This window comes from Candoia aspera, chromosome 2 (assembly GCF_035149785.1).
Source record: "Candoia aspera isolate rCanAsp1 chromosome 2, rCanAsp1.hap2, whole genome shotgun sequence".
Classification (NCBI taxonomy): domain Eukaryota; kingdom Metazoa; phylum Chordata; class Lepidosauria; order Squamata; family Boidae; genus Candoia; species Candoia aspera.
The window spans coordinates 155245922-155268251 of record NC_086154.1 but is presented as its reverse complement, the minus strand read 5'-3'; the positions used below and the strand labels follow the sequence as shown (position 1 = coordinate 155268251).

Here is a 22330-nt window from a genome sequence, read left to right as displayed (position 1 = left end):
GGGTAACATCCCTGCTCTTGTGTTACCTGTGACCTGATCCACAAGGATACGGGAGGTGATGATGCGTCCATACTGTGAGAAGAGCTGCTCCATCTCTTTTTGGCTCATGGTCTTGGGCAGGCCACTGACATAGAGATTGGCATCACGGATAGAAGCGGAGCTCGGCCGTGCGTAGGACACCTGGTGGGATGGGAGGCATGGTTACAAGGGCCCTCAAGAAAAAAGCAAAGAACAGTGTTCTGAATTCCACTCCCATATCAGAAGAACCAACCTTCTACTGTAAAGCAAGCAAACAAGCAGCACTTTCTTTCAAGGGGAGCCAGGATCCCCTTGTTCCCATCTTATTGGTACCCTTTCTTTACCTCTGTTTCCTTCCTCTACAGCTTTTCTCTGCAAAATCTCAATTGCAAACTCTGTGGGGCAGGAACCCCCTTTCCAGGATTATTTGGTAGAGATAAAGTCCTCAACATGGGGCCCTAGGAAATACCAATATGCCTGTGAATACCCCTCCCCTCCCCCGCCCCCAACTTCTTACCTTCACATCTTTTAATTACAAAACTGGAAGCTGGCACGCAGCAAAGGGCCAGCCTCTAGCACCACTCTTCTTTCCAAGGAGTAAAAGTGGGCCCCAGGAATAAAAAGGAAGAAAGGCTGCAGCCCAGAGTTTGGTGGGAAAGCGTGCCCATATGCCAAGAAAAGGGACAACAGTAAGCAGGGGTAGTAAAGGGTTACAATAAATCAGTGTTTTGTAATAAGCTATACCCCTGGGGCAGCCCATTTGGGAACTGGCCGGTGTCCCCAGCAGCCATTTTGTGCGAGTGCACACACTGCAATCTCAAGACTCCAAATGAGCCACAGACCCAGAAGATTAAAGCCCCTACTCTTCACCGTGCAGTAGCAATAGTCTTGCTTGCAGACTACCACACTTACTTGATCTGCTATCATTTGTACTGATGCTGCAGGCTCATAATGGATGAAACATAAAGGTAAAGGTAAAGGTTTCCCTTGACGTAAAGTCCAGTCGTGTCCGACTCTAGGGGGCGGTGCTCATCTCCGTTTCTAAGCCTTGGAGCTGGCGTTGCCATAGACACTTCCGGGTCATGTGGCCAGCATGACTCACGGAACGCCGTTACCTTCCCGCTGAAGCGGTACCTATTGATCTACTCACATTTGCATGTTTTCGAACTGCTAGGTGAGCAGGAGCTGGGATTAACAACGGGAGCTCACCCCGCCGCGCGGTTTCGAACCGCCGACCTTCCGATCGGCAGCTCAGCGGTTTAACCCCCAGTGCCACCGCGTCCCTATGGATGAAACATAGTTGGGCATAAAAGTGGAGGGTTCCTGCCCCTTCTGAGCTCCGCTCTGCCTTCCTTTCCCACACCTCTCAAGAAGAGTTTTCCCTCATGCGCACTCCTCACCTTGATTGTTTTTGTCTGTAGTTTGAGCCCATTCAAGGTGTTGATCGCTTTGTCAGCATCATTGGAATCAACATAGTTGACAAAGCCGTAGCCTAAACTCTGCCCTGGGAGTGCAGAAGAAGAAAAACATTATGGTGAAGATGACACTGTGCAGGAAATGGAAGGGAAAGAACTTTTCTCTAACACACCTGCCCCCACAAAAATAATCAGAGAACAATATTTCAAAAAGATGTGGTGACAGTATGAACTGAAACTATTTCTCAATCCAGGAATATGCAAAGTTTGTGCACTGAACACAAAATCCAGTCTCTGGATGACAAAGGCAAACAATTACGCAAGACAATTCTCAAATATTGAAGTACACTGAAATAAAAGTCTACTAGTGCATTTGTCTCAAGAGAAATCTACTTTATTCTCTAAGGAAGTAACTGAAAGGGAACCAGAAGAGTACTATAGCTTGTGGGGGAACAGAGGAAGTGGCTAGGCTCCTATCCCATATTTTCCCACTTTATTCAATACACTGAGCATCTAATAATGAGAGGCTGGGCCCCAGTGTCTATGGCCTGAATTTTAGTTTCCAACCAATACGGTTATAGCAGATGAGACAAGAGGTTTGTTGTGGATTCTGAGTGATGGCAGCGAACACAAATTAGATTGCTTCAACAAGATTAACCATATTTGTTAATCTAGGGTTGCCAACTCTAGATGGAATCACTCCTGTCAATTCCACCCCACCAATCCAGGAAATGCATGCCTATGACACACTTATATACACACCATACAGGTAGTCCTTGCGTATCAGTGGTAATTGGGACTAGGAACTCCATCACTAAGCAACACAGTCACAGGGCACAATGTCATGTGACCAGACCGATTTACAACGGCAGTTCCAGCAGTCTCAGTTGCCACCATTAGGCAAATCCTGCATGTTTGCAGCACGCCGCAGTCACGTGATCACTATTTGCAACCTCCTGCCGGCTTCCCCATTGACTTAGCTTGTCAGAAGCCAGCAGGGAAGGTCGCAAATGGAAATCATATGACTGTGAGGATGCTGCGACAGCCACAACTACGAGAACCCATCGTAAGTACCCCTCATTCAGCGCCACTGTAACTTCTAACAGTTGCTGAATGAGTGGATATTAAGCGTGGACTACCTGTGTATGTGTATGGGTATACACACTATATAAGTGTATGGATGTCCCCTAGTCCCATGTTCTTCCAGAAGCTGGTGAAAATATGGCTGTTCTGGGAAGCCTTCAGGGATTAATTACATCACATCTGGTAATTTTTAGCTTATTATTTTAACATTAAACCAAGACTTCATTGGATTACTATTTTAATTTATTATTATATTGACCTGTACTGCATTTCATATCTAAGCTGCCCTTTTAAAAATAATGTTATTAAATTTCAGAAAAAGATAAAAAATACAGAAAAACAAAAAACTACCAAAAAACCCTAAAAATGTGAAAACAGAAGAGAAAAATTTTAAATAGATTACAAAAAGAAGTGATTTCTGACTTTATACATCAAGGATATACAGCAATTTCCCATAATCAATCCCTTACTCTATATTAAACCAAGATCACATTATTTCTACAAGTCAACCCCTTAGCACATTATAAAAATCACTAAATACCATTGCTCCCTCCATTTAGAAAAGTATAAGTATAGTATAAGTTTAGAAAAGAAGAAGTATAAATCACCTAATCAACTCTCCCCACTAAAATAACACTTACATAATTATTCCCTTCCTACTACTATATACATTCCTGTCTACTGTAATAAAGATCAAAATAAAAAGTATGTAAATTGTCTGCCATTATAATTAATAATACAAGAAACATGAATTAGTATTAATTTTAAAAAAACTTTAATAATAATAATCCCAATCATTAAGGATAAATAAAATCATCCAAAGCCAAAAGACCATCCAGATAAGTATTTTTGGTCCCTTAATCCACTTCAAAACAGACCAAAACATTTACGTATTCCCACAGTAAACACAGAGCTATTTTCTTAAAGAAATCAAACAGCCCAACTGCTCCCCTCACAAACACAGACTTCTCTTCAAAACACCTCCCATATATAATAACCCCTTCTTTTCCATAACTTTCCATCAGAAAGTCAAATTCACTCATGTCTTGCAGCTCAATTTCTAGTTCTTCAATTCAGCATTGTCAATTTCATCCAGGATTTCAACAGAAGCCCCAACCTCACTGTTAGGAGAGACATTTCCATCAGCTGTTAGATTCTTCAGTTTCATCCACAACATCCCCAACCAGATGGCACATTTTAGACCACATATTTTCCACAATGCTCTGAATTTCTTGCATAATAACTTGGCAGGAATCAGAAAAAAATGTGCTTAATATCTGCTTTCTCAATGAAAGTCAGAGAAAGCCTGGTTAAGATCCTCCATGTCTGAGGCAGTAAGTTATGGCACCCCCTACGAGCTTAACTAGCAGAAGTAAAAGGTAATGGAAAATTTCCAGATGTTAAGATAAGATGACAGTGCCCCAGATAAAGTAGCAGCAGGAAAGTAAAAGTTCAGAATGGCAGATTGTGAGGTTTGAGTCTGACCTTCACTCTGAAAATGAAACTTATCCTGAGCCAGAAGGGGAAAACAAAACTTACCAGGCAATTGCTGGGGAAATAGAAACTAGTAATGACTCAGCAGAGTGGGAGAATTCAGAGACGCTGATTGGGCAGAATCCGGAGGGAGGTTTGAATCCTCCAATTAGTGTGCAAGAGAGGAGAGCGGAGAAGCGTGCGAAGCAAAAGGCAGCCTGATTAGCTACAGAAATGGCACGAAAAGGATCACATAAAAAGGCAGCAGCTCCAGGAGCAAACTGCCAGAGACAACTGTTCTACTGTGCTTATAGCTTCGACAGGGGAATCCTTGCCAGGAAACAGAGCCTTGCCTGTAGCCGACATGGAATCAATGCCAGCTCCCTCTACTGATGCGGACCTACCTCCTTCGCACCTGGATCCAGCCGAGTCCAGCCTTGCCTCTAGTTCTAAGCCTTGTTTCATTGTTCCAGCCAAGCCCAGCCTTGCTTCCAGTTCCAAGCCTCACCTTGCCGCTGCAGCTATCTCCAGCCTTGCCTCCAGTCCCGAGTCTCATCTTGCCGATCCAGCCACACCCAGCCTTGTCTCTAGTTCCAAGCCTTGTCTTGTAGATCCAGCCAAGTCCAGCCTTGCTTCCAGTTCTAAGCCTTGTCTTGTCACTCCAGCAGAGTCTTGCCTAGTCTCCGTGGTCAAGCCTCACCTCGCCTCTGCAATCGAACCTCAAGCTACCTCCTTGCCATGTGCTCTAGCCATGCCTGGTCTTGCTGATTCATTGAAACAGTTAGCCGAGTTCTGTCTTGCTGTGTTGCCACAATCTCCTGCTACTCTTGATCTGGCTGCCTTGCCCTGTGTTCCTCCACTGCCTGGGTGGACTTGATTGAATCATATTGCCTATTAATAAGAACTCTTTCCTGTTGTAAATAGTTGGTTGTAAATAAAGATTTCCCTTTTATAATCCTGCCTGGCGGTCTCATAGTCTGAACAAGACACAGATTCAATGTGTAGGGAAAAAGCTAAAATCTTCAAAATTAGCACAAAAATAGTAACAGGGAGATGATAATATACTCTCAGCATTAGATGGAAAGCAAAATCCAAAGCTTTAATTTTAAAAAAAATTAATCACAAAAAAACCCAATAAGCACCAAGAGATATTGTTTCTCCTTAATGTAGAAAGCCTCTCTTAGGGTAAAAATATTTTTTTAAAAAATAAATTGGGTGCTTTAGAAATGGGGTGACTGGACTTAAATGTCCCTTTAAGGGCTGCAGTGCAGCTTGGAAATGGTGATGTCCCAGCCTCCTGGCAAAGTCTTACCCATCAATTGCAAATGCTGTTTACGATCTCCTGGCTGCAACTCGCCATCCGGAGGACAAATGGGTCAATTCCGAGAGTTTTCCTTGGTCCGGAAAAACGCTCCTGGGCTTCAGGAGGAACCAGCCTGAACCTGAAAAAACTGCCACGATGCCAGTTCTGCCCACAGAGCTTGTGGGCACAGCTGTTGAGTCCACCATGTTCCCACCGGAAGTCATATCTAAGCTGCCTTGACTCCTTTTGGTTTCAGGCAATAGACAAATCCCATAAACAAACAAAAGCACTTTATTTTTGTGCATATATAGTTGTCAGAAGCCACACTCCCAAAAAGGGTAGGATCAAGAAAAAAATTAATTTAACTGAATTAATAACTACTAAATTGGTATTGGAGAAGACTCCTGAGAATAACGTGGACAATGAAGAAAATAAACAAATGGATCATTGAACAAATCAACCCAGAGTTCTCACTTGAGGCACAAATCACCAGGCTCATATTATCCTACTTCGGACACATTATGCAAAGACCCAGCTCTCTAGAGAAGAATCTAATGCTAGGAAAGGTAGAAGGAAAGAGAAGAAGAAGACAAGCAGCAGGAAGGTGGATGGACTCACATCATTGTGGCGATGGATGCACCATTGGGAGGCCTGAAGGACCAGGTTAGGGTCAGATGGTCACAAAGAAAATCTATCTATAGAACCTAAGAGTCAACCCCGACTTGATGACACATAATCAATCAATCAATCAATTATTATTATTATTATTATTTATTCAAATTTAATTACGGCCCTTCTCCCCCAAAAGAGGGACTCTGGGCGGTTTACAATAAAATCAATCTCCAATCATAAATGTTAAAATCTAATAAAACCAGACCCATTACAATTATTGTAAAATGCAATAAATAAACATAAAATTAAAATAATAATTAAACTAATTAATTTAAATTAGAATTAAATAAATAAATAATTAAAAATTAAAAAAGTAAGTAATTAAAATAAATTAAAATTACTTGCCAGAAAAATTACAGAATTAAGTGATCCCCCATTTGTATATACCAACCAGTCTCTCTCCAACAAAGCACTTTCACATAAAGAAGCATACAAGTATGCCTCAATGGTTAATGGCCTGGAGGCATCCTTCACTGGCTATTTTGGTGGCCTCAATTCTCAACCTCCTAATTTCCTCTTCAGATTCAGGTCCCACAGCAAGAGAAAGTTAAATAGCCTTACATCACTGAATGTCATGATAATGTCAAATAGCAAACATTTCCTGAAACTTTTAATATCTGATGTTCATCCACATATTCACAGAGAACAATTCTGAGTAGAAACATGGAAGCAAGTTCGCTTCATTTGTAACCTATGTTAATATAGCAAAGCCTCCATAATTAGTAGGATGAGAGAAATAGGGAAACCTGTCCTATTATCCTGATTTTGGATAAGCAGCCTAATAAAAGGTAGGACACCAAGCAACTCACTAATTGTGTAAAGAGTTGAGCTGATCCTCACAGTGGACTGGCTTCGTAGCATTGTCGGGCTCTCCACAGCCGATCCCGGCATTTTGAAAAGTAGCTCTTGGTACATTTTCATTAGGTAAAGGTAAAGGTTACCCTTGACATTAAGTCCAGTCGTGTTCGACCCTAGGGGGCGGTGCTCATCTCCGTTTCAAAGCCGAAGAGCCGGCATTTGTCCGTAGACACTTCTGTGGTCATGTGGCCAGCATGACTACAAGGAACGCCGTTACCTGCCTGCCAAAGCGGTGCCTATTAATCTACTCACATTTGCATGTTTTCGAACTGCTAGGTTGGCAGGAGCTGGGACTAGCAACGGGAGCTCACCCCGTCACACGGATTCGAACCGCCAACCTTCCGATCGGCAAGCTCAGCAGCTCAGCGGTTTAACCCACAGCGCCACCGTGTCCCTTTACATTTTCATTACCCAAGTCCATATTACCAACCAAAAAACGCATGAAGTTGGGACGCATCACAAATATTAGGATGTATCTCAGTCCTGTCTAAAAGCAGTGTTCCTATTCAGAGCTCTGTTGTATTACATGGATTCCAAAACATCACTAACACATGTTTAAGCTTCTTCATTCCAGGCACTCACAAACTGAAAGCAGCACAGCCACTTCTGATTCTATTGCTTACTTTTTCTTCACACCTTTTACAGATCCCAGAATGCAATTTATCTATCTATTCATCACCAGATCGATTTACAGAGTGCTAAGTATATGTCTGCAAACAGCAAACTGGCTGCAAAATAGTGTTAATTCCATCTAATAATGATGTCACCTAGATTTATGCTGGAGGTTGGGTTAGCTATTTTACACAAAAGATCATACAGCAGATTCACTGCAAACTGCACAGTCATAAACAGAAGGTGATTATTAGCCGCTGTCTATCCAGGCCTTTACAAGCATAGCCTCCTTTCAGGTAAAGAACCAGGAGGAAGAATGTAGATTAATGGCTCCATTTCCTGAAGGATACTGCTGAGTTTCTTCATCTGTACAACATCATACTGAATTTCTCATTAATAGGTCTGAGAACAACCACCCTTATGCCACCTATCCTATCGCTTTCACCTTTTGCTTTGGAAAATAGTCTAAGTTACAAATCTGCAGTCCAGCAGCATCTTCCTTCAAGTACTATTTCTTGGCAATTTTGTGTTGTAGATAATTGTTTGACACTATAAATTCGTATACTTTCTGTCAAATTCCTGTTCATACGCTCTACCTCTACATTTGCCTGCAGGCAATCAGCATCTATGTTTGATACTCCTTCCTAACAAAGAAGGATTAAACTTTAATGAAGTAAACTGAATGTCCTTATCTGAGATCAATTCCTTTCCAAGTGGCATACATGCAATATAAAGTACCTTCAAGTCATTTACTAACATAGCCTTTAAGGATAATAATATGAAGACAGTTATCTTTATCAGATGGCCCCCTAATATCAATGGCCAGCTTTTCCCAGGCTAAGTCAGAAATTGCTGGCCCACAACCAGGTGCTCATGGTTGGCAAATTGCATGCATTGTGCTAGCATATCTATTCTAAACCACCAATACAAATCACAGTGTTCATGGGCCAATTACATAAACAATCCCTGTAATTTCAGAAGGGACAGTACAATCAGATATCTTAAAGAAATACAGATGAACCTGATTCACATTTTGGAAGCTGGGTGGTCATATTGTGTTGAAGGAACATAACTACAGTTGTAAGTACTGCAATGCTGAGGGCATAAAATCACAAAATTAAACATTTCTGTATCTCAGAGCCAAGTTTCTGCAGCCCATGCCCCATGTGTAGATCAGTGAACAGTATAGATGAACTCGGCATACCAAGTTATAAGAGTTAAAATGATGCATACTGTTGATGCATGAGCGCTTCTGTAACTACCCTAATGTTATCTGGATCAGATTTCAATCCTGTGATAAGAACATACCTAAAAATGTCTTATCTGAACACCTGTTATGAAAGATTCAGATTAGCTTCCTGTTTGTTATCCAATACAAAATATCTGTCATGTTCTGTTAGGGTCTGTCCAAATCTATGTTAGACTTAGGAATTCATAGCTACTACAGATTGTTTTAAGGGAAAGGGCTAGGAACCGGGAGACCGGGAGTTCTAGTCCCGCCTGAGGCACAAAGCCAGCTGGGTGACCTTGGGCCAGTCCCTCCCTCTCAGCCCTGGGAAGCAGGCAAGGGCAAACCACTTCTGAAAAACCTTGGCAGGAAACCTGCAGGAATTGGTCCAGGCAGTCACCAGGAGTTGACAATGACTTGAAGGCACCACAAAATAAAATAAAATAAAATAATTGGGGGAAATACTTTTTTCTTAAGTTGATGAAGAGGGGAAAAAAAGGCTTTTTGGATCAGTTGATTAAGCTGGGTGACCAGTACAAGGAAAGGGTATTTCCAACAAAAATCCTCATTCAGATTGGGTGCTTTCTGTGGTACAACACAGAATTCAGTTGCTCTCAAAGCAATGGTACCTTTGTTGTTGAAGATACTGTTCTACTTTGTTTTAGGGAAAATTCCTCATGCCACAACCAGGCAATTACGTTAACTGATGGAAAACCATGGCAATTGCCAACCATACAGCAAATACTGTGGAACTAGCAGTTCAAGGCAAGGTACAGGTCATGCAGGCTTTGTAACAGCAGACAGCAATAAGTCTTTTGACTAGTGTAACAACAGCACAAATAAGCATCTCCAAATGTGAGACACAATGCTCTTATTGTGGATAAGCACACAGCAAACAGCTGAATATGCAATTGCCCACCAAGGGAAACACAGTCAGCATGAAGTCTGCTCAATGAAGTTTCTATAGGGGACAGAATGGTCTGCAATATTGCAGTATTTTTTCCTGCAGGACACTGACCTGGTATCAGTCACAGCTCTGCCCCTCTGCTATTTTCTTACTGCCTAACTCCATTTACATGCAGCACCTTAGGAGCTCAATCCACATTGTTCCACCCAAAGGTAACAGCATTTGAGGTCAGTTTTACAACAGTTGAGTTCTATGTTGTACCACAGAAAGCGCCGTTTCTGGGTGAGGATGTTTGTGGTTGTTACATGGAAAAACTTAATGGGAATATCACCTCAATATTACTCAGCAATGGTACAATACGTGCATTATTTAAAACTTTTAGTCACTCACAATACAGGCAAAGCATTAGGCTGAGCAAAGTATTTAATTCACAAATTTAATATTAGACATACTGTGGGGCCAAACATGCTGGTTGCCATATGCTTTGAAAGAGGCTGAATTAAAGGAATATTAATAAAATACGGCTATCAACATTGATGTTATTGATGTTTTCTGTAGGTTTTCTACAACTATTGTGGCATAAATGAAGACTTGACATTTCTGCCTTCCTGTGGTCTTGAGGAAGCTGAACAAGATGGTAATCCCTGACACATAAATCTTTACTGAACTATGAATATTATTCACTTCAAACACTTATCCCCTCTTATCACATGAGGACAGCAGAAATGGCTGGTTTTGTTTATGCACCACATAATTTAACACTAGCTCCCTGTGTTTCTGATTCAAAAACCATTGAGGAATTCAGTGCTGATCTGTTAAGATCTAGAACAAGGTATTGTCCTTGAAAAAAGCAGCACAGCATCTTCTCCACCATCTGATATAAATTATTTCCATAATTATACATAATAATATCCCCTAAAACAGCAATATATTGATCTTGAATTACTTCTGTTTGCTGGCAAAATTTGTATTTCAATTAAATATATGTTTAAAAAAATACACCCATTTTCTTAGTCTTACATTTAATCCACAGTAGGCAAATTATCTGGTGGGAGGAGATTGGCGGTGACAAATTTTATCAATCAATCAATCAATCAATAATGAAATATTCTCAAAGCTTCTGCTGGAGTTTACTTGCCTCTGATATTTCACCAGGTTTTAATATTCCAATTCAAGAACTCAACAGACTCACAGGCTTAAAGGGCCCATCTCATTTCCACAATTAAACTGTTGTATTTTAATTGTTCCTGTTCTGAATGAATGCAGTCACCAGGAGTCAAGTGCAACTCAAAGGCATCTTTATTTTTGTATGCAGAGACAAATCTTTGTTGCTTTTTATACCAGAGTCACTAAAACTGAAAGTAAAAGTTTCCTGCACCCTCAGTTCACCTACAATACAGCAAGTTATTATTCAGTAATTTAAAGCATATATATGACACTTATTCTTTATATAGTTCTAAGACTCACAACACTAAGAACTCTGAAGTAAAAATAACAAAACAAAGGAAACACTCTAGCAGCAATAAAAAAAACATTGAAGATACTGAAACAACAGCTTGCTAGAAACAAAAATAGAATTATGTACCAAAGACCATTTTTTATAGTAATCTAATTCAAAATTACAATTAAAAAGATACAAATACAAACTAAAAAAAGAAAAGAATAAAAAGAAAAACAAGAAAGTGCAGAAAAGGAAAAATAGAAAAAGAAAAAAGAAATAAAAATTAGAATATAGTAAAGAAAAAAAAAAGAAATATATAAAGAAATGACCTTCTCTTCAACACAAGTATAAGCAATTTTAGTAACTTACCACCTTCTCTTAAAATGCAACAAATGATCTCTTCGTCCCATACCCCATCTCTTATCTATAAACAAACCCTTAAAGCCTCATCATTAAGCCTGATTAGCAAAAGTCCATTAAGAGTTACCAGAAATAACAATGTAACTATTTTAACCTTGATCAAATAAACCAACTTTATATTCCTTCCTTTTACTTTTAACAATCTTGAACTTTAGTTCCTTCAAATAATGTCCCAGAACTTGATTTCTTTTCATTTTTCCTTTGCCCTTCTCACAAAATTCTTCAAAGCTTTAACAAGTCTCTTTTGTAAATCCAATATAGGAAAGTTATCCAGGTCACTCTTTTGGTTTCTTATTTGTATATCCCTTTTAATTATTAAGATATCAGCTGGTTTCATTTGTATGTCCAGCGTAGCATCCTTTTCCATATCATCTTCAATTGGGATGTCTTCACTACCCTCTGCATGGCTGGCAATGAGGAAAGAAGGATGGCCGCATTCAAAAGGGACCCCCAGAGACAGTTAAGAGGCAGCTGCCAAAGGTGCTTTCAGCCAGATCTCTGGAGTTGTTGGAACAAGGCAGGGCGCCCAAAGAGAGTCTCAACAGGTAAGCAGGTTCATGTGGAGAAGTCAGTCCTTCGAGGCAGTCCTTCAAGCACCCTGCTCCTAAACTATTTAGGCTCTAAAGGTCACTCTGAATGGTACCCAAAAGCAAACTGGAAGCCAGAACTCTTGCTCCAGTTTCAGAAAAACACAATTCCTATAGGCTGTTCCTGTTACCAAATGGGCTGCTGGACCAATGGCTTCTGAATACCCTGTAGAAACCACCTTATGCAAAGCACTTAAAAGAATCTAGACCTGATCTGATTCAATCATGTGTTATCCTGATATGTGGCCAGATCTTCAGTCTCCAGAAATGGACAATGTAAGGTAGGCAAAAGCCTTCCTGGCCACCACCAGTCTCCAAGTCTCCAAGTCTCCAAGTTCAAATCTAGATCCAGGTAACACAAACCTGTGTTTTCCGGGAGACACTACTCCATTCAACACAAGTTGAACCCCAATTCCTGGACCAGCTGTAATGACCAAGCGCACCTCTGTATTGCCAGGATTCAGCTTCAACTTGCTAGCCCAATGTCCACTTCATTACCATCAGCAAGCAATGAACAGCCTTTGATAACCTCCCCAAAACAAAACAGAGAGAGAGAGTAGGTATTATTCACACACTAGAGACAATGAACCCTAAACCCCAATGATATGTGGGAGGTAATACAAAACCTTGTGCTTCTTTATTTACCAATCATATTTATATCCCACCACAATCTTACACAAACTCTTAGTGGGGTTACCACCATGCTAATGGCCAGGAGGTTTAAGCAGCATCCTTCCACGCCTTCTGACATTAGCTCTTCATTTACGCAAACTTAAATGAAGCGGGGGCAGACTATTTCTTTTTCTTGTCCACTCACTGAGCCAATACACAGGTGCTACTTTCTCTGATGATGGCCCTTCTGACATTGCCAAATTAACACCTATGGAATAATCTTTACTAAATGATATATTATATTACATCGAGTTATTAAATTATAGCGGTGCATTAAATTATGCTGATGATCTAGAAAAAAGTCATCTGAACTTTGCACTCTCTGCTGAAGAGGAAACTCACATTTGAGATTAAACTACAGTAGTTAAAGTGAAAATGTGCTTGCCTTTTAAGAGTGACAGGCAGTTGTAGCAAAAATTTCAACACAGTTTCCCCCTGTGTATACATATAGCTTTCCTAATTCACAGCCACACACTGGACCAATGCAGGAGACAAGCTTTAAATTTAGGAGCTTTTCTAGCATCCTTCTTTATTGCAGCTACGTGTAGGTAAATATAGTAATCTGTAGCAAACTGTTAATGGTTGCCTACCCCAAACACTCAGACTCACAAGAGGTTACTTAAATGAAATCTGATTTATTAGGGGAATTATGGCAGATACAGAGAAAGCTGAGAATGACTAAAAGCGCGCCAAATACAAACTAAAAACCCTCGGCTCCAAACGTAATCCCTCCCCCCTGCCGGCCATAGCGACCACCCCCCTTCCAGGTGCTGGTAACCATTTTCCACACATCCTGGGAAAGCAACCTTGAACACATGAGATAACCCAAACACATTCCAACCCAGCAGCCAACAGATAACAACTCCCCGAAGAGGAATCTTCCTCCCTCCCGAGATCAAACACGTATCAGGCAAATGACATGCGAAACGTTACGATGTACCAAGCACATTGAAACGGTGAACATGACACAAACACAGAAATCAGAATGGGAGGGTCTGAAGCATAGCTGAGTATCCCACAAAAATGATTCAGAAGAAGTGTCTGAGATCTGGCACAAGCACAGCACTGCTCAGCTATTCATTAAGATTCACACATCTTTTTTCTGGCTTCTATATGATCTGGGAAATGAGATGGCTGCCTTAAGAGGCACTTAAAAGCAGCCACATCTTTTCTTTTCATGCTCATCCTTTTGCAAAAAAGTTCATACAGCTCTAATCTTGACTTCCTATCAATCACAAAAATCACAGTCTTGTAGCTGACTTCGTCTGATTTTGAAAAGGTGGCGCAGTATTGGATCTGATGTGTACTTAAACAGAAAATCATCAGGATATCCCACGGCTATCAGCTGAATTGGGAAACCAAAAAAATATTCTGGAAGGCAATGGCAACCACTTCCCTATTACTGCTAAGAAAATAACATGGATATATTCATGCACTCACTATCTGAGGGAGATTTTAAGTACATAGGATTATATTGTAAACATATTTGTGTCACAAATCATTTTAATTTATCATGAAAAATAATATAAAAACAATCTCAATACGGTAGATGTTGCTAACAGAAACATTACAGTTCTCTCCTTTCATATTATGGGGTTCAGATGTCCAGTTTTCGGTATATGAAGAAATTCTAATTAAAAGAGAAATTACATTAAAAAATCCTGTCTTTAATTACAGTCATTGACCAGTACAAGTAAAAATACACCACGTGTGTCCAACAGAAATTCTCAACTAAACAGAAGAAATGCAATCCATGTCGAAAATTAGTTAAACAGGGTAATTATCATTTATGTACACAATCAGAGGTGCAGCCTGTATTGCAGTATATTAGTACTCCGTAAGTTGTAACATCCTATAATTATCAATTATTAACTGTTAAAATTAAGTGTTATCTAAAAATTTTCGGTACATAGTTATAAAAGAAAGTGAAATGTTTAGAATAAGTTTTTCATTAGGTTGCGACAACTCTTAAGAGCCGCTGCACAGGATCTTGCCACCTGCGCTGTCACGGTAGTCCACTCATCTTGGAGCGGAATCTGGAGATATTCGGTATCAGAACGGCCAGGATACCTAGTAATCATCGGGGAAGTGAATTTTGTACGCATGCTGCTGTAAAACAAACAGCATAGAAGGACTTGTCTGATAGTTTCTATCTCTCCAGAATCACATGGACAAATCCTTTTAGCCAAAGGAATTTTTTTGTATTTGCCGTCAAAATTACATTTTATATCGAATGCATAAAGAGCAAAGTAGGTATCACATCAAAAATGGGTGAATGCATTTCTTGAAGTCTTTTGATTGAATGACTGATTGGATTAAACCTAATCTCCCTCCTCTGTAAACTGTAAATACATTTTGTATGCTTTGCAAAGTATTTCCTGAAATTTACCAGTCTTAAAATGATGCTGCTTATGGCCTGCTAAGGTTTTTCATAGTGATCAAGACGATTCTGAAATGATAAGGTGATTTGGGTCTCTGATATATGTTGACAAGCAATGAACAAATCCAGAAGAATTAACTCAGTCTGGAGTTGCCCTGGGTCTAGGAAGCTGAGTGGAGCACATTTTGGCCACACCCATCATCCGTATCCATTCCATCTGGCCCATGCATTCCATGACCAAAGCAACTTGGAAAAGGTTCATAGACAGGCAAAAGGGTGATCAGAGGCATAGGATATAAATCCTGGGCTGAACAGTCAAGCTACAGAGGGAGTTCAGTCTTGAGAAGAGGACGACGACTACGGCCGTATGCTTCAAGTGCCAGACAGGATATCACACAAAGAACATGCTTCAGCCACCTTTTATCTTCCCAGAAGGCAGGAGACAGAATAATGGATTTAAGTTATTGGAAGCAACATTCCAGCTGAATATTAGGAAAACTGTCTTGCCAGTAAGGACAGTCTGACCGTGGAACCAATTACCCAGAGACATGGTGGATCCTCTTCACTGGACATGTTCAAGCAGAGGCTAGACAGTCCTCTGCTTCAGATGCTCTCATTCGGATTCCTGTTCTGAGCAAGGGGCCTGGACTCAGCCCCTTTCAATCCTCTGGTCCTAACACTTCTTTCTGGCCTTGAAGAACTGCTTTTTCCTTTCCCTTCTTCCTTCATTTCCTATCCCTTGTAACCCCCTTTTTTAAAGACTAAGCTTGAGGATATGGTTGGCTCTCCTTTAATTAATGTAAGCTGTTTTAAAGCACAACGAAATGCAACAAAATTACTATAATAATACCAATTATGACATTAATTCTGACTGGGCTTCCTTTCAGTTTTAATGGAAAACTAGTGATGACACAGGTAATTCTGGTATTCCTTTAGTAACCCCTTCCATCTGGGACAGATCTGAAGTAGTGACAGAATTAACTTTCTGACATCAGCACAGTTTGTGGCAATCACTGTAAGACAAATGTAATGTTTGGCAACATGGTTAACTGTAGCAGACGTATTATTGGACCTGATGTACTGAAGACACATTCAAATTCCCACTCAGCTGCAACATTCGTGGGTAGACTAACCAATCTCCGTAGCACCCTTTGCTGTGAAACTGAATTTATGAGAGCAAGGAAGAATGAAAAAGGTAGCTAGGTGTTAATTTGTTCTCGAGTAGTATCTGAAAATACTACTACTGCCTTTCCAAATACTTAAATAAATGTAACCAATACTGGGCAATGGATGCTCTGAAATGGGATTAGTTATTTTTCCACATTCCCATGTAACACTCAAGAGAATGTGCAAAAATACATCCTATCATCATGAATGATTATTCTCAATGTCACAAATCAATGCAATAAAAAGGTTTCCACAGATAACGTTTCCTCGAAGTTGAGTTGGTCTCCTGGTGACTTCAAAGATACATCTATTCAGGTTTTTGGCAGCTACCAGAACTGGCTTTTTTCAGGCTGTTCAGGACTTCCTATTCTAGCCTACAGCTTCAAGATTCCCTGAGAGTCTCTGACTCAAGTACCAAGCAGGCTTAGCTTTCAAGCCCAAACAGCTCAGCCAGGTGCTGCCACCTGCTGTGGCAAACTATCTGCAAATAGAGATCTGCACATTTTATTTGTTCCACAAATATTAAGATCACTAAAGTGCAGTTTTGCTAGGTAAATATAATGGTTCATGAAATTTGTATTTCCTTGTTGAGAAACTCTAACAATAATATAATATGCAGTCTTAATAGGAATATCTTGGTATCTTGTTGTATAATACATCCATGGTTTCGTGGATGTATTCGATCTTACCGTTTCCAAAATGCTACATTTTATATATTTTCTAATACAGCCATGCTCCCCTTTTCATTAGAAAGCCAGAGTGCCTTCTTCACCACCGTAAATGTAACTTACCAGCAAGTAAAAGTAAATACTAAATTATGCAAAGCAAAACCAAATCCTAAGAATATTTTCTGCCTGCAGCTCTGCAGCTCTAAGACAATTCCAATAACCTAGAAAGTGGCTCAATTCTAATATCACCTTAACTTAAACTTCCTTCATAATTAACATAAAGTTTATGTGGTGGTCTGCTCAGTGAAAGATCCTTTCATCACGCTTCCCACAAAGTCAATCAGATATTTCCGGATTCCCCAAGCAAGCAAGCAAGTAGCATTTTCTACTATGGAATTGGTAGTTGAAGTGTATTACCTTTAATCTGGAGGTTTCTTATACACACCTTTACCAACAGCCATTAATAATCTTCCTTGCATACTCTTATTAGTTCTAAAGGTTGCCACACCCATTAATTATCACATTTTAAATAGCAGTGAATTCCATAAATCTATTATGTATTTACTCTTTAATTTACTACTGTTTTCCTTTGGGGAAAGTGTTCCTTAAGTTACCCTTTTCTTATATCTTTCCAGCTCTATGGGGTCATTTGGGGGGTGGGGTGATAGCAGCAGCATGTATATAGTTTACAATTAAGCTGTACCCAAGATTTGTTCCAAAATAATATAATACTGGCAGGTTTTCATGCCCTTTCCAAATAATCAATCTCGTGGGATTTGTTTTCCATAACTGCTGCACAGTTGGTATATTGCAACACAGAACTTTTCCCCAGAACCTCACAGGTCTTTGAGATCCTGTAATGGTATGTGGGAAAGACCTTGGGAGACAGGATGAAAAGATACGGCCTAGGGAACAGTCAGATAAAAGACAGCCCAGCCAGGAGCTGGAGAGTGGACAGGGCAAGAGGCTCAGAAGGGACTGTAAAGGAGACAGCAGGAGAATTGTACTTTCAGATTTGCAAGATTCTGTTAATGTAGCTTTACAATAAAGTAGAATTAGCTTATCGGGTCATGTTTCCTATCTGGTCTACCTGGTAAGGCTGACAGATTCCCCAACACCTGTCCACATTTTCACTTTACCATGAGCTTTCATGAATTGAGCCAGATTATCTTTCTATCTCAATTTTTCCTTCTTTTTTTATCCATACACAAACACATGTCCAGTCTTACCTGTGATTTTGTCTCGAACCAGTTTGCATGATTCAATCTCTCCAATGCTTCCAAAGAGACTCTTGAATTCCTCTTGTGTCATGTTCTGGGGCAAATAGTTGACTATGAGGTTAGTTTTGGAATCATCAGTGGCCCCATTGGCACTGATCAGTGGCCCATTGGGGAGGGAACTGTTGCTTGTGGGGCCATTGGACACCTGGGTCTCCATTGTGCTGATTATCTGCTGAAGACAAGAGGGAGGAGGGAAAGGTGTTACGGTTATGAAAGATGGAAGGCAAACCTAGCAGCTTGTATGACAACTTTCATTTGCAACCTAAGAGCTGTTGGAATGGGTTAGGCTTATAATATGCTTGTCTGGCTCAATCAGATGAGTTTCTTCTCTGGTCTACCTAGAAATCACTTTAACTAGCCTGTTTTCCTCCCACAGAGCACTGGTTGCCCAGACCGAAGGCAGGTAACAGTTACAACATGCAGCAGTGATCTCACAAGTAGCATCCATGTCGAGTTATTGCTGTAAACGTTCTCAGAAAGACTGGAAGTGAAAACAGAAACATGGCCTGTAAGCAGAAATGCTTATGGAATCTGCCAGCTTAAGGTGTGATCCTGGTGAGTTTGCTTTAGGCACAACCCTTACATTTTACAAGTAGTTGCAGCAGAAGTAGTAACAGCAATAAAGGCGTGGGAGGTAGTTTTAATCATACACCATAACAAAGCAGAGACCTTTCCTTCAGCAATTGTGAGATCACTGATTACCTAGAAAGAGCCAGAATCAAAGGCAGCATGTCCTGGAGAAGAAGCACCACCATCTTGGGTACTTGCTACAGACTAAACTGTAATACAGTATATGTCACCTGCAATGGGGTATATTTGTTTTGGACTTATGGTTTTACAGAGATTACATCAACATAGTGGATTAAAAAAAATTATGTGAGACTGGCCATGACACAGCCCTCTACACAGAACTCAAGTAGATTTTATGCAATAACGATACAGAAAGAAATGGACAAGAGAGAAAGAAAGGAGGTTGCTAGAAAAAAGGAAGCGCCAGAAGGAGCATGATGGCCCCACTCTGTTCATACTAGTCTACTATTTCCACGTGATGGAGCTCCTAACAAATTACTCCTATAGGAACACTGTGCTCAGCAGAATAAATGTTGCCCTCCCCGACCAACCTTGCCTAAGCTCAGAAACTAAGGAGCATCAGGTTGGTTAGTACTCGGATGGTAGACCAGCAGAGAGTATCAGTTCTGCAGGGTAGATGAGGAAGTTGGAAAAATATCCCAAAACCACTGCTGTATTTTTGCCAAAAAACCCTATGTGGATGTATGCATGGAATCACCAGGACTTGAGTGTGACTTGAAGGAGATCTTACACTACTTGTCACCATACCTTTCCAAGCATAAACAAATCCCTTAAACATATATTAATTCAAATAGCTGGTTACCTTTTATTTATAGTGCATGTGGTGGTGGGGGATTCAGCACCTCCCAATGAATTACTGATCAGTGCTTCTCTAGGCCACACAGCCCCCCTTACAATGGCTCAATCCATTTCCTTCCCTGGACATTTATCCTGATTGCTGCAAAGCCTCTGTGCCAACCATCCACTTCTCCGTGCTTTCCTGCAGCCTGCTTTTCTGTTAGCAAAGTGCTAGTTCCCCCTTGAACTATTGATCAGGCCATTGATTCTGCCATTACACTGCAGCCTCAGGCCAGGAGTGAATATCATCAAAGAAAAATGCATCACTGATTTGCTGGGCCTGCCACTAATCTCTTTACGAAGACAGGGCACTCTTTTTTTTCCACTATATGGTATTTACCAAATTTAGGTTTGTACACAAAGACAATTTTGATTTGGTTGAGTGTGGCTCCTAATGTATGCTCTACTTCACAGAAATAAATAAATAATGTTTCTAAAAGCCATCATTCAAGAGCAATTTACATTCTAACATAAAGATTAGCCAAGTTTATGCCACACCCAAATACCAGAATGCTGCAACCAGACCAAGTTGTTCCATCTTGCTGATAGCTTAATTTGCAAATGGGCTTGTTTTAGTCACACTTAGAAAACCTTAGGAATTCATGTAAAAAATACAATCTGTCAAGTGATCCAAATATGAAAGGCAGCTATGAAATAACTAAGACAGAAGAGATGACCAGTTTGGATAACAGGCAGGAGAAACAAATTCAAGACAAAGCAGGACAGCTGATATAGACCAATATTGAGTCTGCAATTCTGTTGGCATTTATTCAGATGCTCTGATGATGATTTATGAAATGTCTAAAGTTTATGCTGGACACCTATTAAGTTGTAAACATTTTCAACAAATTTCACTTGGTTTCAAGGAAGTATGTTAAGATTACTGACAGAAACAGATCCACACATCCTCCAATTTATGTGCACAATTTGTACATTATGGTTACAATTGCTGTACTAAGTCCATGCTGATGTTGGCTATGTACTGGTCTCCAAACAAGCCTCCCCAAACACTGAACCAATTTACACAACCATTTTATCAACAGCATTACAGTGTATGCTGTCAATGTATCACCATGCCACATGTTACCCTGCCCATCCTGTTTTTGAAAATATTTCGATTTAACTTTTTAATCTATGTCAAAAAAAAAAAAGGCAATGTAAGATGCTTCAATTTATCAGGACTGTTATGTGACTTAACTTTCCCATAGCAGAAAGGTGGTCTCCTGCTCCCAGACTGCCACTCTCTTGAAGCTCGCATTGGCATCAGTAGGTACGCCAGCTGTAGTGCTTACTGAAAAAAGTCACCTCAATTTACTGGTGTTTTGGTAACTTCCATGTTAAGAGTCTAGAACAATACATTTAGAATGCCTTAATAGGCCTGGTAAATTTATATTCTAATAAGTTTATTATATTAGCCCCATTCTACTCTAGCAGTGACAGTCACTAAAACAATAGTTAATTAAGCGCAAAAGCTTAAGGGCTTCAAGCATGCATGGGAAGCATTCCAAAAAACAGGAAGCAAATGCTCAGCCACTGTCTCTGAAGAAAAGCAAGGCTGGGCTGAACGGCATCACGCTGCCCACTGTTTTGTAATGGTTCTCTGATTATTTTGTTTAAACTGTTTGGAAGCCAACTTCAGTTCATCCTGAAACTGAAAGCTCTACCAGACAATGGATCTATTATGTTACCCAGCCACCCCTGTGGTGATAAAAGGCCTTTCTGCATTAGTGATTTCTTGCTGGATTGATAACCAAAGGAATTTAAATTCCCAGGCTAGAGACCATCTTGGCTCAGACAACAAACATCCCACTAACCATAGTTTAAAAGACCAGAATCAGCTACAGAGAACCTTGGGCTTCCCTGTTATCCCCCTTCCTCTTACAAGGAACATTTCATGAAAATGGCGAACAGAGGCTGAGATTAAGCATGCTAACCACAATTAACATGAGCAAGAGCTTGCTAAATAATAAGCAGTAGTTTAAAAACTAGAAGCCATCACTTCTGAACTTCCTGCAGCCACACTGGAGACAGAAAAGGAAGGGCAGCTCTGAAGCCCCAGGCAAGATACAACTGCTCTTGCAGTAAATTCCTTAGAGAATCAACTCTAAATCTCCTTCCTTTCTAGTCTCTTGAAAAGGTTCCTCAGTTACAAACCAGAGGCCTTGAAAGAAAGGCTACCTCCATTCTAAAGTGCAATACCCTTTTTACTTCTAAAATGATTTATTTTCAACTGCATTCAAGGAACTGCCAACCCTTCTTGGTCTCTTAAAGCTGCTAACAGAATCACATTTTCATGCCAGCATCGTCCTAGCCAGGTCCATTTGGACATTAAGTCCAGGAGTTGTGTAGAATCTTGGTTTAACAGAAACTAGATCCAAGCGTTCTTGTTTTTTCTGGATATGTCATCCCAAGGAAGAAACTTGGCTCCTTGTTATCGAGCAAGTTAGAACTGGCTGACCGGGAACAACTGGGTTTACGAAGGCTGGCTTATAAAGAGCACAACCAATGCATATGAATAAACAAAGATCCCCATTTTAGATGAAATTGTTAAATAAGTTATTTCTAGTTTATTTACCCACTTCAAATAGTAGAAGGAAACTATGAACAGAGTGGATGCACTAGGACAGCACTAGTACAGAAAGCCCAAATGCTCAGAATCCTGGCTCCTGCTGTTCCATGTGAATAGGTTCAGCATGATTGACTCCGTGGTCACAGCAC

At 40.3% G+C, this 22330-nt stretch overlaps 1 protein-coding gene across 2 annotated transcripts in view; it reads right to left on the bottom strand.

Annotated features, from left to right (window-relative positions):
• Positions 1–18356, bottom strand: part of ELAVL3 (ELAV like RNA binding protein 3) — a 28858-nt gene extending 10502 nt beyond the window's left edge. Inside the window, exons 1-3 of one of the 2 annotated variants that reach the window (XM_063294425.1) lie at positions 18134–18356; positions 1419–1522; positions 27–180 (exon numbers count right to left, since the gene is read on the bottom strand). In XM_063294425.1, the coding sequence (XP_063150495.1) occupies positions 27–180; positions 1419–1522; positions 18134–18341 (466 nt within the window). In that variant the 5' untranslated portion in view covers positions 18342–18356. The remainder of the gene's footprint in view (positions 1–26; positions 181–1418; positions 1523–18133) is intronic. The other variant, XM_063294424.1, reaches the window with a different exon arrangement.
• Positions 18357–22330: the final 3974 nt, after the last annotated feature.